General features: G+C 40.0%; 1 protein-coding gene across 24 annotated transcripts in view; it reads left to right on the top strand.

Moving 5' to 3' along the window:
- Positions 1-17,228, top strand: part of TTLL5 (tubulin tyrosine ligase like 5) — a 264,490-nt gene that overhangs the window by 114,168 nt on the left and 133,094 nt on the right. For 19 of the 24 annotated variants that reach the window (XM_059689866.1, XM_059689789.1, XM_059689805.1 and 16 more), the window contains 4 exons: positions 1,201-1,328; positions 4,253-4,336; positions 4,906-5,307; positions 10,048-10,235. In XM_059689866.1, the coding sequence (XP_059545849.1) occupies positions 1,201-1,328; positions 4,253-4,336; positions 4,906-5,307; positions 10,048-10,235 (802 nt within the window). The remainder of the gene's footprint in view (positions 1-1,200; positions 1,329-4,252; positions 4,337-4,905; positions 5,308-10,047; positions 10,236-17,228) is intronic. The other 5 variants (XM_059689876.1, XM_059689822.1, XM_059689769.1 and 2 more) reach the window with 2 other exon arrangements.

Here is a 17,228-nt window from a genome sequence, read left to right as displayed (position 1 = left end):
GTCAGGCGGGAAAACATAAATTGTGAAGTGGGCAGAGGCTAAGATAGGCGGTATAAAGCAAGCCTGTATTCTGACCAGCCTTAACCGTTCCCTGTCAGTAACCTGTGAAGGCCAAATAAAACACTGACAGGCAGAGGCAGCCTACGCCCTAGGTCTTTGGCGGTTACTTAAGCCTTTATCTTGTGCCACTTCAGAGACCTCAGGGCTCACCCCGAAGTGCAGAGACGCCGTTTCCTAGGCTGTCATTACAGTGCGTGCTGAGACGGGATATGGGCTCTCTGTGAGGACGCAGGCGTATTTTGCTCATTTGAAGGCTTCTTGTCTGGGACATAGCCAGGCTCCAGGGGAAAATGCAAAGAAGCCATTGCGAGGCTGCTGTAGATGTGACAGCATCCATGCATAACACATGGGCTGGAAGAATCACAAGGGCTTTCATCTATTTCCTTATACTTTTATTTTGTGGGTAGTCACAAGGTGCATAGAATTTCAATATTTGAAGTGACCTAGAGAACATCTAGTTCGTCCTCCTTCATTGTATAGATGGTCAGGGAACTCTTCCAAGGTTACAGTGGCGGGTCTCCTTTGTGCTGACATAGACCAATGTCAGTGGCTCTTTTAGTGAGTATACCTCAATTATCCAGAAGTGGGGTGGGCAGACCGTAAAGGGCCAGAGAAGAAATACTTCAGATTTGGAGGGCTGCATGGAGTCTTTATAAAGCATGTTCTTTAAAAATATAAAAACCATGCTTAATTGGGAGCCATACGGAAACAGGCTGCTGGTCAGCTGGATCCCTGATCTAGAACAGTCCATAGTTGGTGGATCCCTGATCCAGAACATGGCTTTCCAATAGAACTTTCTGTGTTGTAGTTACTGATTACTTGAAATATGGCTAGTGTAGCTAAGGAAAAGAATCTTTAAATTTATTCATTTTAACTCTTTAAATTTAAATAATCACTTACAAGGTAGTGGCTACCATATTGGACAATGCAGACCTAGAAAATTCACTGTGGAAGGAGTAAAGCTTGAAATTTTTAGATTGCTTTACTTATATTGTATTTAACCATCGATTAGTCAGGAGTGTTCAGCTTGTCTTTTCATTTTCCCATTCTCCAGCTTACTCCATTTTTGTAATAAAATCTGGTGGGAAGATTTTCCAGAACAGCTTCCAGTTCTGACCATCCTTTCTTTCCTCATTGCAGTGAGGCTGAACTGGAGGAGGTGTTGACTTTTTATACCCAAAAAAACAAGTCTGCAAGCGTCTTCCTGGGGACTCACTCCAAAGGCTCTAAAAACAGCAACAGTTACTCTGATAGCGGAGCAAAGGGTGGTAAGTATGTTGGTTAATTCATGAAAAAATAAGAAGAACAAGTGGAAAAATAAGAGATCTGCAAAGGAGAGCCAAGAATAATGTGCTGTCTAAGCAATGGCAGACGCCACGGTGGTGACATGTTACAGTGCCAGATGGGGGAGATGGAGGCATTACATTACATTTTTGTGCTAAAGGCAGAAGAGGGACAGGAACTGGTTTTTTTATGATAATTAACAGCAGAGAGCTTTTCAAGACAAATTAGTAGCCAACATTTAGTGAGAGATCCTATTAATCTGCTGGACATGATCTTATTTTTTTACTTCCAAAAATCATATGGAGTAGGTGCTATTTTAAAACTTCTTTACAGATGAGAAAACGGAAGCCAAAAGAGACTGAGTAACTTGCTCAAGGATGCCCATTGCCATGCTGTGGGGCAGGAGTTTGAGCCTTTGCCTGCCTGACTCAAAGCATGTGCTGCTCTTAATCTGTTTCTCTGCTTCTCCTAATGATACCTCATTTTTGTTACATTTTTTGCTTCCTCTAGCGCAGCGGTTCTCAACCTGTGGGTCACAACCCCTTTGGCGGTCAACGACCCTTTCATAGGGGTCGCCTAAGACCATCCTGCATATCAGATATTTACATTACGATTCCTAACAGTAGCAACATTACAGTTATGAAGTAGCAATGAAAATAATTTTATGGTTGGGTCACAACATGAGGAATTGTATTTAAAGGGCCAGAAGGTTGAGAACCACTGCTCTAGCTCATCACCATTGGCATTAGGGGTAGGAGAATTCTTTGTTGTGTAGGACTGTTCCATACCTAGTGGGATGTTTAATATCCTTAATTCCATTCACTAAATTCCATTAAATTTTTTCAGTCATTGTAGTAACCCAGAATGTTTCCACATGTTTCTAAAAGTTTTCAATGTTAGCGAACTCCATGATTGGGGATTTTGGAATTGATGTGGACCAAAGTATCTAGGTCACGTCACATGATAAAAAAAAGTAGCAGTGATATTCTGTTATAAACAGAGCTCTGTGCTTTAAATATAAGATTCATTTAAAATTTAGATGATAAAAAATAAAATAAAATTTAGATGAAAGTGTAAGATATAGTACTCCATAAACTAATTTTGTCAAGGCATTAAATGGCAGATTCAAAGGTGGAGTTTTTTCCTGTCCTTTAGGCTACGGTAGTCTAATATGGCAATGGCCAGGATAATTGGCCGTTTAAAATGTGAGTTTGTTTTCCCCAGAAAAGCAGTGTTAATGTTTTAAAAAAATTATAGGCTCTGAGGCTAGTCCATAAAAGCCTATTTAGCTCACTGTATCACTGAATTATTCTATTACTAGACATTCTTCTGAGTTCAGTTCTCTTCTTGAGCTTTCTTAACTTACCTAAGTCCTGAAGCTAGTTTATTCATCTGTTCATTCACTCCTTCTAAATATTTTTATTGAGCATCTATTATGTGTCAGACATTGTGATAGTTGTAGGTATGCAATGACCAGAACTGTCATCGTCCTTCACTTTATGTAACATTTATTGTCTTTGGGTGAAGTTGGAGGAATATATACAGGAAGAAGGTTGGTGGAAGTGTTGGGGAAGGGAGGCTCGGAAGTTCTCATATTGAGATTGGGGCAGAGAAAAGTGTGTTAACCCAAGTAGGTGAGGGCCTAGATTGCAATTCAGAATATAACTTCTCCCCTGGCAGTAATGGGGAAACCCTAACAAAATGTGCTGGCAGCATTATACCTATTTGTATAAATGGGTCCTTGGGAATTCTGGAGTTTGTGTGTTAAGGACTACCTTTATATAAGAAGATCTATACCCGTCTATACCTATCAAGAGTAATCAGAGGATGCCCTAGCCAGTTCGGTTCAGTGGTTAGAGTGTTGGCCCATGGACTGAAGGGTGGCTAGTTGATATTCTGGTCAAGGTCTCATAGCTCGGTCAGGGCACATAATCAATCAGAGGGGGAAATCTTGGGTGAGGATTAGCAAAAAAAAAAAAAAGAAGAAGAAGAACCACCACCACCACCACCAGAGGGGCAAAAGGAAGGCCTCAACCAAGGAAACAGCATTATGACATTTGCTAATTTCTGGACTCATTTCAAACATGAGCACACAAATGTGTGATAGTATGACCATGGCTGATGGAGAGGAGAATTCATATGTCCTAATTCTTTCATTCTGAAAGATGATCTGTAAAATGACCTTTCTTAAGTTTTTCTATGAGCCTAGCCCTTGAGAAAGATTATGGAATATTCCCCTAAGTATATGAATAGTTCTGGCTGTCCTTTTTCAGAATTCTGTGGCAGAAAAAAACCCCAAACTAATTTGAGTGGAAATTTATTTTATTGGAGTTTTTATTTTGTTGTTGAATATACTGATCAACCTATCTCAAGTAAACTCACTTAGCTCATTGAAGTAAAGCCAAGGAGTTTAAGATACAGAGCTATTGGAATATCTAGGTGTCCGGCCAGCAAATATCGGGGCTGTTCTTTCTGTCTCTTGGTGGTTGCCCTGCTCCATACAAATTATGACCTCTTTGTTCCAGAGGGTACCACCGGCCTGCTTGGTCTCTTGTTCCCATGGTCTGAGTTCCTGGCAGAGGCATCTGACTGTCCTTGTTTTCTTTTCCAAGCTTTCCTAGCTTGCTGGCAGTCCATGGACGGCTGTCTGGGATTTAAATGTCTTTCCCTGGTTCCGTTAGCAGGAGCTGGGCTTGGGGGTCATTGGGAATCATTTGGTTGGTTGCCCACTCTAGAGAGAAGTGGGTCTGGCCATCCTTGGAAAAGTGTGGTTGAGATAGGAATGGTTCCTAGGGTGGGTTTATAGTTGTTTTATATTGTTGTAAACAAAATTGTATGTACTGACGCCCTAGCATTAGTAGGAGAGCCTAAGGTCAGTATTTTGGTCAGCATTTATCTTTTATTTCAGATCATCCTGAGACAATGGAAGACGTGAAAATAAAGCAGCCCAAACAGCAACAGGCAACAGAAATTCACTCTGATAAATTATCTCGTGAGTGACTTCAGACTACATAGACTTGCTGCTCACTGATAGATCCATAAAAGGGAAAAAGTCCTCAGATATTAAATGATTTGCGAGCAGGAGACATTACCCCAAAGAAGTTCCTTTTCTTTGTTGTTCTTTCCCTCAGAATTTCCTCTATAATCTACGGAGAACCTGTTTTCCTTCCAAGGAATTTCTCACTTTAGTGTTTAGAAATTCTGAGCCCTTTTCTAGAAGGTTGAAAAGCAGAAGAAAGGTGTTAGCTGTCACTACCAGAAACTTTGTCTGATGCCCTAACATTTGTAAAACTTCTGCGCTGGTTAATGGAGCCTGTCCCAACTCCAGCTTTGAGAAAGAACTGAAAGCAAACTCTTTCTGTTGCCAGGTTATCTCCGCAGGCAAAATTTATTAAATTCATGATGAGTACTCACTAAAGTCGGTATTTTTCATGATTTCTGTTTCATGATAAGATTATGTTGATGCTTAAATATGTTTACTTCATGCTTTATTGTGATTATATGCCAGTTTTTCTTAAAATGATCTATTTTTTTTGTTTTGTCTTGTTTTTGTTTTAATAGGACTTACCACTTCAGCAGAAAAAGAGACTAAATTAGTCTTTACCAATCCTTCCTCTGCTTCTTTTTCTGGTCCTGCTGCTAATCTTCTACAGAAAGTTCCCAACACCCATTTGTCATCTATTATTACAACCTCTGACCTTGCACCAGGGCCTGGTCACCAAGCTTCTTTATCTCAGATTCCTCCAGCCATCCCCAGCATGCCTCACCAGCCAACAGTGTTGCTGAACACAGTCCCTGACAGTGCTTCTCCCTCCATTCATCCTGGGACACAGAACGTACTAAGCCCCGCTGGCCAGCCACGCTGTCGATCAGGCAGTTACACCATTGGCCCCTTTTCCTCTTTCCAGAGTGCTGCACACATCTATAGCCAGAAACTGTCTCGTCCCTCTTCAGCAAAGGCAGGTGAGTGGGAAAATGAAAGGCAGCCTGCAGTGTCAGCTCCTCCCAGCCCCAGTAAGAAGAGAATGTCGTCTTTTCCCTTTGCCTTTTTGTTGTTGTTGAAAGGTCAAGGACGTGCTGTATTGTTCTGATATAACTAAGGAAGAGTCTTGCATTTGGTCCAGTGGCATTCATTCATTGATACAAAATAAAACAGAATTTCTTTTAGGTGCTGGGATAAAGAAATGAATAAGACAGGGCTTCTATTTAGTAGGAGCTTACAGTCTAGTTAAAAGATTTCCCTGCCAGGCCAGTGTGGCTCAGTGGTTGAGCATCCACCCATGAACTGCAAGGTCACGATTCAATTCCTGGTCAGGACGCATGCCCGGGTTGTGGGCTCAATCTCCAGTAGGGAGTGTGCAGGAGGCAGCTAATCAATGATTTTCACCATTAATGTTTCTATCTATCTCCCTTTCTCTTCCATCATGAAATAAAAAATATATATACATATATATATGTGTGTTATGTATATATACAACATATATACAACATATATATATATATATACACACACACACACACATATATGTGAGATTTCCCATCATAGATAATCATAGATCTATGAGTGTGCTATGTGCATTCTTTCTGATTCAAATAGTTATTCCTGACATCAGACAAATTAGTATTATTTTATTTTTTAATGTATTTAAAGTCAAGTATGACCTGAATAAATAACCAAAGAATTCTTAAGATAGGATATCTAATTGTATTGTATTTTTTATTTTATTTTTGTTGACATTATTACAGATGTCTAGGGTATCTAATTTTATTTATTTACTTACTTTAGGGTATCTACTTTTAAATGAAGTAGACCCATTTTATCATTCAAGTTTTTCTTTTTTTTTTTTAGTTTTTTTTTTTTAATATATATTTTTAATTGATTTTTAGATAGAGAGTAAAGCAGAGGGATAGACAAAGAGAAACATGCCCCCTACTGGGGAAGGAACCGTAACCCAGGCATGTGCCCTGACCAGGAATCAAACCAGCAACCTTTCAATGCATGGGACAATGCCCAACCAAATGAATCATACAATTGGTGGTTTCTGTGAATGGCTTCTTTCACTTACCATAATCTTTTCATGACTCATCCATATTGTAGTATGTATTGGTATTTCATTTCTTTTTATGGTTGAATAATATCCCATGGGATAGATGTACCACATTTTTTATCTATTTATTTCACTTTTTGGCTATTATGAATAATGCTTCTATGAACATTCATGTACAAATTTTTGTGTGGACCTATGTTTCCAGTTCTGTTGGATGTAAGCTTAGGTGTAGAATTGCTGAGTTACATGGTTACTTTATAGTTCCTCTTTTTGACGAACTTCCGGCCTATTTCCAAAGGGACTATACCATTTTACCATCAGCAGTGTGTGAAGGTTTCAATTTCTCCACATCCTTGCCAACACTTATTATGTTCTGTATTTTTTATTTTATCCATCCTGGTAGGTTTGAGGTAGTGTCTTTATTTGTGTGGTCATCATTTGCATTTCCCTAGTGACTAATGATGTTGAGCATCTTTGCATGTGCGTAGTGGTCATCTATATATCTTCTTTGGGTAAGTGTTTATTCAAATACTTTGCCCATTTTAAAATTGGGATATTGTCTTTTTGTTGAGTTGTAAGTGTTCTTTATATATTTTCAGGTACAAGTCCTTTGTCAGATACTTTATTCACAAAGATTTTCTCATATTCTGTTGGCTGTGTTTTCATTTCCTTGAAGCATAAAAGGTTTAAATTTTAATGAACTCTAATTTATATACTTTCTCTTTTCTTACTTGTGTTTTTGGTATCATAGCTGAAAAACTATTGCCTAACCCAAGGTTACAAAGATTTATACAGGGTGGGGCAAAAGTAGGTTTATAGTTGTGAGTACATGAAATACAGCTTATTCTTGTAATATTATTTATTATTTTCCATACTAACAACTGTAAACCTACTTTTGCCCCACCCTGTATATATGTTTCTCTAAGAGTTTTATATATAGGCTGCTACATGTAGGTCTTTTATCCATTTTGAGTTCATTTTTATGCATGATATGGTATAAGAGTCTGACTTCATTTTTTTTGCATGTGGATATTCAGTTGTCCCTTTCCATTTGTTGAAAGAGTATTATTTCCATGTTGAATTGTTTTGGCAATCCTAGCAAAAATCCTTTACTCAAAAATGTAAGGGTTTATTTCTAGATTTTCAGTTCTATTCCACTGATATATACATCTGTCCTTATGCCAGTACCACGTTGTCTGTAGCATTGTAGTAAATTTGAAATCACCAAGGATGGTTCTTCCAATTTTTTTCTTTTTTATATTGCTTAGGCTATTTTTGGATCTCTTGCACTTTCATATAAACTTTAGGATAACCTTGTCAGTTTTTGTAAAACCATACAGATGGGATTTTGATAGGTATTGAATTTAATCTGTAGATTAGTTTGGGGAACATCTTAACATCAGTCAGTTTTTAAATGCTTTAGTGTTATCCGCGTTACCGTGACTAACAGCTAAACTACGTTTTGTAAATAGCCAATCTGTTTCCTTTCTGTTTGTTTTGTTAATCCTCACCCGAGGGTATTTTCCCTATTACTTTTTTTTTTAGAGAGAGAGTGGAAAGGAGGCACAGGGGAGAGAGAGGAGAGAAACACTGATGTAAGAGAGACACATTGGTTAGCTGCCGCCCATACAAGGACTGAACCTTAACCAGGAATTGAACCCGAGGCCCTTCAGTGCATGGGCTGACAATCTAACCACTGAGCACACCAGCCAGGGCACCAATCTGTTTCTTAATTAGTATCTGATTTCAAATGAAACGAATATTAAATATGTGGCTTGAATTAGAAATATTAAGTGGGTTATTTTAATAAGTCATAAATATGAATATGTGTCTCCGCTAATTCTACATGATTATTATTATGATTTAATCTTCTAAAATCAGTAATAATAATAATAATAATGTTCTGATTTGAACTTTTTTCTCTCATGTGAGAAATTCAGTAACGTCAGTGTCTCCAATACTCTGTGTTATCATCAACACTTGTTTTTTCACCCTCCTTTTTTTATTTTTCTCAGGTATAGGGAACAGAAGAAGCTCTAGTCAGTTCAAAAATGTTTTCTAATTTCTATTGTGATTTCTTCTTTTACCCATGGATTGATTATATTTATTATTTAGTTTTTATATGATTGGCATTCTCTACTTTTCCTAATTGGCTTTTAACTTTTTCCCACTGTAGTCAAGAACATACTCTGAATGGCTTAAATAGTATTAAGCAACAATATATAGTCAGCAACAATACAGTAGACAGCAATAATAGCCTGTAAGTGATGTGAGTCAAATTTTTCTGTGGTTATTGAGTAGTTTGGGAATGAGATTAATATGTTATTAAACTTTAGACTTTTTATTTTTTAAATTTATTTTAATTACAGTTGATATACAATATTATATTAATTTCAGGTGTACAACATAGTGATTCAACATTTATATATCTTGCAAAGTGATCCCAATGCTACTCCTAGGCATATACACAAGAGTTCTTCCACATATGCACCAGGAGATGTATGCAGGATGTGTGCCGCACCGTCTATAATAGCAATGAGCTTGAAACAACTAGGATATCTAATGGGGAAATAGAAAAAGAGCTTGTAGTGTACTTGCAAAATGGAATACCAAGCAGCAGATAAAATTAATAAATTTTTGCTATACTTAGAAAGGATGAATCTTGGGCGTATGGTAATGAATAACTAAAGCAAGTCCAAGGAAACCACTACAGTAAGGTTTACATTTTTGTAGAACTCAAAAACAAGCAAAATTAACTGGTGTTGAGTATGTATACACACAAATGCATACATAAATACATAATATAAAGTTACATTTTTTAAAAGGAAGGGAATACATGATAAAGGGAGGCAAGGGATCAGGACCACCTGGGTTGATGCACATTCATTGGTGATGTGGCCTGAGTTGATAATAAGTTCACAGGTGTTCACTATAATATGCTGTATGGGTTATACATCTGTTATAAATAATATTTTGTATGTATCCCATAATAAACATGAGAATATTTAGATTTTTAAAAGCAATGACACCAAATCATATATACAGAATGATCACAGTTATAGAAGCATTAGTATGACAGAAAGAAAGCACATTACAGTGTTTCTGCTTTTTGGATTTTTAAATTTTTTTCGGTAAGATGTGTGACTTTTAGTATAGAAAAAAATATGAACCTTGATTTTATATTAAAGAATTTCTTTCTTGCCAGAATTTCAGTGTTCAAAACTAATAGGACTCTGATCTCAGAGCTTTGTTGGAAGGATTGTGGATGACTTGACAGTGGATGCCATAGACTACAGCAAGTGCAGTCACACAAGAAAAAACAAGAATTATAATCATGCATTTCTAGGCTTCATTTTTGTTCAGATGAGTAAATTCTAGGATTGGTTATTTCCACTACACAGGATGAAATTCTTTCTTATCAAGCTATCATAGAGAGCAAAAACACATTAATAAATGCATGTAACAATTTGGCAGGAGGAAGAATTTTTAGGGTATAGTAAGGACTTCTTTTTATTTTTGTGAGCATTGGAAGATAGTGTCTTCTCCTTATGTTGTCAGTAAAGTAATCTGGCTGAGGTTTCTCTGTCACCATCTTGTTTTAATTTTATTTTTACATGAGTAAAAACTTTTTTTTTTTTTTTTTTTTTTTTTTTAGCAGGTTCAGGCCATGCACATAAGCAGCATTCAGGAGTAGCCAAAATGCAAAAGGAGGGAGAAGATGTTTCTTCATATAGCAGGCGGTACAACCAAAGCATGGTTACAGCTGAACTTCAGCGGCTAGCCGAGAAGCAGGCAGCGAGGCAGTACTCGCCCTCCACTCACATCAGCCTCCTCACCCAGCAGGTATGCACAGTTTGGGGTGCCAGCGGGCTCTTCGGGGGTGCCAGCGGGCTCTTCGGAGCTGACACGGGAGTAATGACAGGGTCTCTGTCCTTGCTGACTTCTATATACTGATGCCAGTTGAATGAGTATTAGCTGGTTTTGAACTAGAGTTCTTCAACTGAAAGAAAATGAGTTTCTGTTACACTTATTGCAAAGTCAAGTTGCAACTGCTGTTGATGTACTTATTTCATGGATCTTTAAAAATAACTTTTATAGGATCTTTTAAAATAACTTTTTAATTTGGTAACATTTTCTAGTGAATTCTAGCCTTATAAATCTTTTTACCAGAATGCCATAACATTACCTTTACTTTTCTTTTTTATTGTACTGTCCTTGATCTTGTGATCTCAGGATGTTTTTTGGGTACTGACTGATTAATGAAGTATTTCAGTAAACCCTTCTCCAACACATTATTCTCCCCATTTCACAGCTGGGGAAAACTGATGCTGAAAGAAATGATATATTTAAGGTCACCTGGAAAGCTGGCTGGGTGGAAATAGATACCAGGATTTTGGCTTTTAAGTTAGGTAGATAATAACAAGCTTACAACACAATGAGATTAGGTGAAACTTTCAAGAACTTTGGGATTCTTTTTTCCCCTCCTTGCTGTGGTATTTAACTGAAAGTAGAAGCCATATCTTCTCCTTTTCCTTAAAGCAAAATGGCATCAAAGTCCTCCAAAAAAAATGATCATAACTTAACCCCACAGTTATATTTTCCTCTATCTCTGTTGTGTCAAATTCCTTAAATGGTGGCAACTCTGTAATGATATCAAGTCTAGAAAACGTGAAGCTGTACTCTAAGTACATATTCAATGTAGGCAACACACTGCTCCCTGGTGGTGCCCTACTTCTCTGTTTAAAATTTAGGACCAAAATGAAAGGTAAGCTTTAGCTGTTCTTCAGCGTCATCCCAGTATGGGAGAAAGTAATTGGTTTTCTTTTTCAAATCTTTGATAGTTTGAAGGAAGGAAGAGGGAGAGACCCAATGTGAAGCAGAAAGCAAAGACTCTTATAATGGCATTGTTGAGAATTGAAGGGAGTTAGACAGTTAGATTTTAGTGATAGAACAGTGGGAAGAGGGAATAGAACATCACACCCATAGTCGAGTGGGAAGGAGTTTTGAAATGTGAAGTGGCTATGAGGAAGGGAGAAAGGGGCCAGTGATCTGCTACACATCTTTTCATTGGCTCATTGACTATAATGTTTCCAATTTATAAATGAGCAGCTAGAAGCACCAAAGCATTAAAATTTTTTCTTTGCAACTGTAGTAAAGAAACATAGCCAAGCCCTAACTGGTTTGGCTCAGTGGATGGAGCGTCGACCTGCGGACTCAAGGGTCCCAGGTTCGATTCTGGTCAAGGGCATGTACCTTAGTTATGGGCACATCCCCAGTAGGGAGGGTGCAGGAGGCAGCTGATCGATGTTTTTTTCTCATCGATGTTTCTAACTCTCTATACCTCTCCCTTCCTCTCTGTAAAAAAATCAATAAAATATGTTTTTTAAAAAACATAGCCAATATTGGTATTTACATATTTTCCACTGTGTCATTTGGTGGATTGCAAACCTTGCAGAATGACAGGATCCTGATCTTGTGGGAATCTTAGGTGAGGGTATTATAATTGGAAAGTTGTCTTTCATCAGCCCATCTTTCTCAGCTAAGAAGAATTTCAGTGCCAATGAATTTAAAAGTCCATCAGACTCCTCTTCGTAGGGCTCTGAACTTGCCAATAGATGTCAGTCTTAGCGTTTAGAGTCTTGGTAAGAGTCTGGTTAGTGCTTGGAGCAGTGCTGAGGGCGGTGCTGTAGTGTCTAATGAGCAGGGTGGAGGAGTGGGAAGAGAGTTGAGTTGTCCTTCTAAAGACCTGCCTTCTGTCACGGACTAGCTGCGTGATTTTGGAAAATTCACTCAACTTCTCTCAACCTCGGGTTCTTTATTTGTTGTTGGGGAAAATAGAACAGCACCATTTTCTGGAAAATCATTTTATATTGTCCACAGTTTCAATTATTTAGCCCATTAAAGTTTTTCATGGCAGTCCTGGCCGGGTGGCTCAGTTGGTTGGAGTGTTGTCCTGTACACCAAAAAGTTATGGGTACGATTCCCGGTCAGGGCACATACCGGGTTCAATCCCCAGTCAGGGCAGGAGGCAACCAATGTTTCTTTCTCACATTGATGTTTCTCTCTCTCTTTCTCTCTCCCTCTTTCTCTCAAATCAATAAACATTTCCTTGGGTGAGGATAAAAAAAAGTTTTTAGTGGCATTCTCCATAAAATTTTTTTATTCAGATGTGTTTTTTTAATTTATTCATTCAAAAACATTTTATTAAGCTCTTAAGAGTGTTCCAGGCTTGGGCACCAATCTGTGGGGATGATAGAAGACAGTCCTCAGCATGAACTAACTCCCATTCTGGTTAGTGGTGTTGTAGGACAGGGAGCCAGCAGGGCCAGCTAGGATGGAAGCTGGATGAGAAGACAAGGGCTGATTCACGGAGAGCTTTGAATGCTCCTTGCAGGGACTCACTCTTCATTTCAAAGTTGACTGGGAGCCATAGAGACCATTAGCTGGATCCCTCAGGCAGCTGGGAGGAGGATGGATGAGGCATTGTCACCCCTTGCTCTCCCTGCTCACCGGTGAAGATGCAGAGGAAGAGTAAACTAGCCAAAAGTAAAGAAGCAAAGTACTCTGACAACCCAAAAACTTTGAGTTACCCAGAATTTACATTAAAGGCTAGATTCTTAGGAATCCGTATAAAAACAGGACCTCATTTACCTTGTCATTGCTTTTACTACTGCTGCTATGCCTGAACTTTGTTTATGGCCTAGAACACATGAGAATATCAAACTTGCCTGACCACAGGAGTAGCCACAGTGGCCACTTCAGAAATATTTGTGCCAGCTCAAGTATACTTGAAGTTAGAAGAGATACATGTTCTTTTGTTTTGTTTTTGTTAATCCTTCCCCAAAGATATTTTTCATTGGTTTTTAGAGAGAGTGGAAGGGAAGGGGAGAGACAGAAAGAGAGAATCAATGTGAGAGAGATATATCAATTGGTGGCCTCCCATATGTGCCCTGACCACAGCCAGGGATCAAGCCTGCAACGGAGGTATGTGCCCTTGGGAGGTACATGCCCTTGACCAGAATTGAACCTGGGGCCCTTCAGTCAGCTGGCCAATGCGCTGTCCACTGAGCCAAACCAGCTAGAACAAGATATGTATTCTTTTTAAAAAATATTTTATTGATTTTTTACAGAGAGAAAGGGAGAGGGATAGAGAGTTAGAAACATCGATCAACTACCTCCTGCACACCTCCTACTGGGGATGTGCCGCAACCAAGGTACATGCCCTTGACTGGAATCGAACCTGGAACCTTTCAGTCCGCAGGCCGACGCTCTATCCACTGAGCCAAACCAATTAGGGCAAGATACATATTCTTAACGTACGATTATTCAACAAATACCTTCCAAGTCTGAACAGAAGGCAGATCCCATTTAGGTCTTTCCCTTGTCATGTGAGAGGCTGGTTATTTGGGGAGGATGGGAGCCTCTGGAAAGCAGTGTGTACTCCCTGAAAGCAAGGTTTTCCACAAGCATCTTTCCCCTGTGGTGGGGGAGCGCTGCAGTAGCTGGCAGGGTGCTGGGGTGGAGCGGGGTGTGAGGTCTCACTATCTCTGCCTCAGTGCTGGGAGAGGTGCTCTTTACAACTGCAGCTCTCTGCACAGACGCAGCCCCTGTGGTCACTGCCCTGAGTGCACAGAAGAATGTGGCAAATCAGCCCAGCTCTGTGGTGAGGAGGGAGGCAGGGAATCGGAGGGAGCAGTGGCCCTCTCTGTGCGGCGCGTGTGAGATTTCAGGACCCAGCTATCATTAGGAGCAGCTCCAGCTCTTCCCGCCTGGGAGTTTAATCAAAGGGATAACAGCAGACCACCCAGGCGAGGGCTCCGTCAGTCTCTGTTCCCCAGCCAGCCAGTGCCCGGGATGTGGCCAGGCCTCCTGGAAATGTGCTGACAGATACATAGGAGGGAGGAGACACGTTTTGCTTCTCACATTTTTCATTTCGATGGAGAGTAGAAAAGAAAACCATTTAATTTCATTTTTTGCTCCTTGCCCTAATACTTCCCTGCCTAGTCCTTGAGAAGGATATATGCTTAGGAATAGAATGTTTATATGCTTAGGTATGGAATGCTTGGTTCACACCAGTCCTCATTCACTCTCACTCATTCATATGCATTGAAAGAATTCACAAAGGAATTTATTTTTTCATTTCTTTTGCTGTAGCAGCTACCATTGTTGTCTTGCTGATTTAGTCATGGTCCACAGTAGACCTTGAGTGAATCTCGATTTCACAAATTCCAATTTGAAAGTGAGATTGGCAGAGAGGAGCTAAATGTTTGACCTGGTTACAAATGTCCTTTAGGATCGAGGCGGATGACACTCAGTTTACCACCAGCAGGGGCCTTTGGCCCCCAGACTTCCTTCCTGCCTCCTCAGCTCATCTGGACACACTTGAGTGCCTGTACATTGTGTTTGGATTTTGTGGTTGGCTAAGCCTAACTCCTTTGGTTCTTTGTATCATATACGTTACTCTTCATTTCTAGAAACGAAAAAGCAGACACTCTTGAGTCAGTGAGACCTTGGACAAGTTAGTTAATCTCCTTGTGCCTTGACTTCCTTCTTGGTAAGATAGAATCATTTTAGTATCAGGACACTCCCTTCCAGGATCCCTGTGCCTCTGCTCTAAGACCTAGTTCCCATTGATCTCATCTAATTCCCTACTGTGTCTTCTGTGTCTCTCAAGGCTTTAAGCCCCCAATTTTTCTTAATTCCTTGGCCTACTGCATGGTCTTTTGTTCTAAAATAACTTTTCTTTTGCACTCCACCCCCTCAAGTTCTTGTCATCCCCGAACTGCCAAATTTCTTTTGAAGGAACACCCCCTTGCTGCCCTCAGTCCTCCCCAACCCCTTACTCTTGCAGTCTCACTTCATCTCTGACCATTTTGTCCAACTTTCTCTCACTGGTCACTGACGACCTTGAAATTGCCAGCTTCGGTCACCTGTTTTTAATTCTCATTCTCCTTTAGCGTGTGGCACTATGATTGACCACCTCCTACCTGAAACTTCCCTTAGCATCTTCACCCCTTTAATAATTCCTTTGAGAGCTCTTTTCTTCCTGCTGGAAAGATTGCGTTTTCTACGTGTTTTTAAGCCACTGGTATATGGACCTCAGTTATGAGAACAGGCACTGGGGAACCTCTGGGTCAACAGCAGAGTCTCTGGTGGAAGAGGTGGGTGATGCCTGGGCATCCTCCAGTTATCTCTGAATTCCAGGCACAGCGGAACTTTTTCCTCTCTCTGTAGTGTCTCTTCTCATAGCTCCACCTGGTACTGTTCCGTGGATTTCTCCCAAATATGTATCTTTTAGTTTGAACCTCTTTGCTGAGTGCCAGGTCTAAATTTCCAGCTGCCTGCTAGATTCTTCCACCTAACTGTATTACCAGCGTTAAAATATTCAACATATTTTTAAAATATTCAAAAATATTTAAAGATCTAAAACGTACTCTTGTCCCTTTTTTCCTCTCTATGTTAGTCGACATTGCATTTTCTCTAGGAATTTAGGTAAGGAGCTTTGATTTATCATTGTCTCTCTTTGCTTCCTTATTCTCTCTAAACGTCCAGGCAGGTTGCCATATCTTGTTGATTCTGACTTTAGAATGTCTCTGATATTTATCTTCTCTGTTTCACTTTTATATCTACCATCCTGCTTAAGGCCTTAATTATCTCTCAACTGGACAGCTGCAATTACCTCCTAAATGGCCTCCCAGCCAGCCTCTCTCTTAGTCACCCTAGTCTTTGCTCTAAAGGAATCTTTCTAAATCATAAGTCTGATAATAGTACTCCTCTGCTCAAGAATCTCGAGGGGCTTCCTGTGATCTATAATGTGAAGCCCAAACTATTAAATGTTATTCAAAGCCTTAATTTAGAATCTGGCTCCAGGCTACTCCTCTAGTCTGTCTCTTTCCCATCACACATTCTTTTGTGAAGTTCAACCAGAATTTCTCTTGGTCTCTGTGCCTCACTGTATGCTATCTTCTCAAGGGAAATGTTCCCCAGTCACGATGTCTAATCTTAGACATCCGTCCAGGCTCAGCATAGATGCCACTTCACTCATATGCGTGCCATTTCGCTCAGCCACTGTGTATGTCCAGATAGCTCTCTCCCTTAATAGTCAGCCAGCTCTTTGAGGGCAGTCTCCTTTGCTGCCTCAGAACCCGACTCAAGGATGGTACTCAATGAATGTGTTGATTTTACAGGAATGTAAGTTATTTGATTGAGTAGGGGGGACCATGTGCATTTTTTCACCAGTTTTCCCCCCACCTGGATGTAGAAGTACTTAGTACATTTTAAAAAATAAATAATTGAATCTTGCCCAGCTGGTGTGGCTCAGTGGTTGAGCATGGACCTATGAACCTGGAAGTCATGGTTCGATTCTCAGTCACGGCACATGCCTAGGTTGCAGGCTAATTCCCCAGATTGGGGCATGTGGGAGGCAACCGATCAATGATTCTCTCTCATCATTCCTTTCTCTCTCCTTTCCTCTCTCTGAAATCAATTAAAATGTATTTTTAAAAATAAAGTAGTGAATCTTGAAGAAGACCTTGCTGCCCCAGCTAGAAGTCTTCTGTCCATTTTCTGTACTCCTTTAGCCCTTCATTCATCACTCTCTATAACAAATCAATTATACTTATTATACATCTCTTCTTTCCTGTTGAGTTATAAGCTACACTAGAGGTCCGGTGCACAAATATTTGTGCACTCAGGAGGGTCCCTCAGGCTGGCCTGTGCCCTCTCGCAGTCTGGGACCCCTCAGGGAATGACCACTTTCTGGCTTAGGCCCGCTCCCCGGGGTATTGGGCCTAAGCTGGCAGTCAGACATCCTTCTGGCAGCCCAGGAGCCCTCAA

This window comes from Myotis daubentonii, chromosome 1 (assembly GCF_963259705.1).
Source record: "Myotis daubentonii chromosome 1, mMyoDau2.1, whole genome shotgun sequence".
Lineage (NCBI taxonomy): Eukaryota > Metazoa > Chordata > Mammalia > Chiroptera > Vespertilionidae > Myotis > Myotis daubentonii.
The sequence above is the reverse complement of the archived record's forward strand: the minus strand, read 5'-3'. Positions and strand labels throughout refer to the sequence as shown.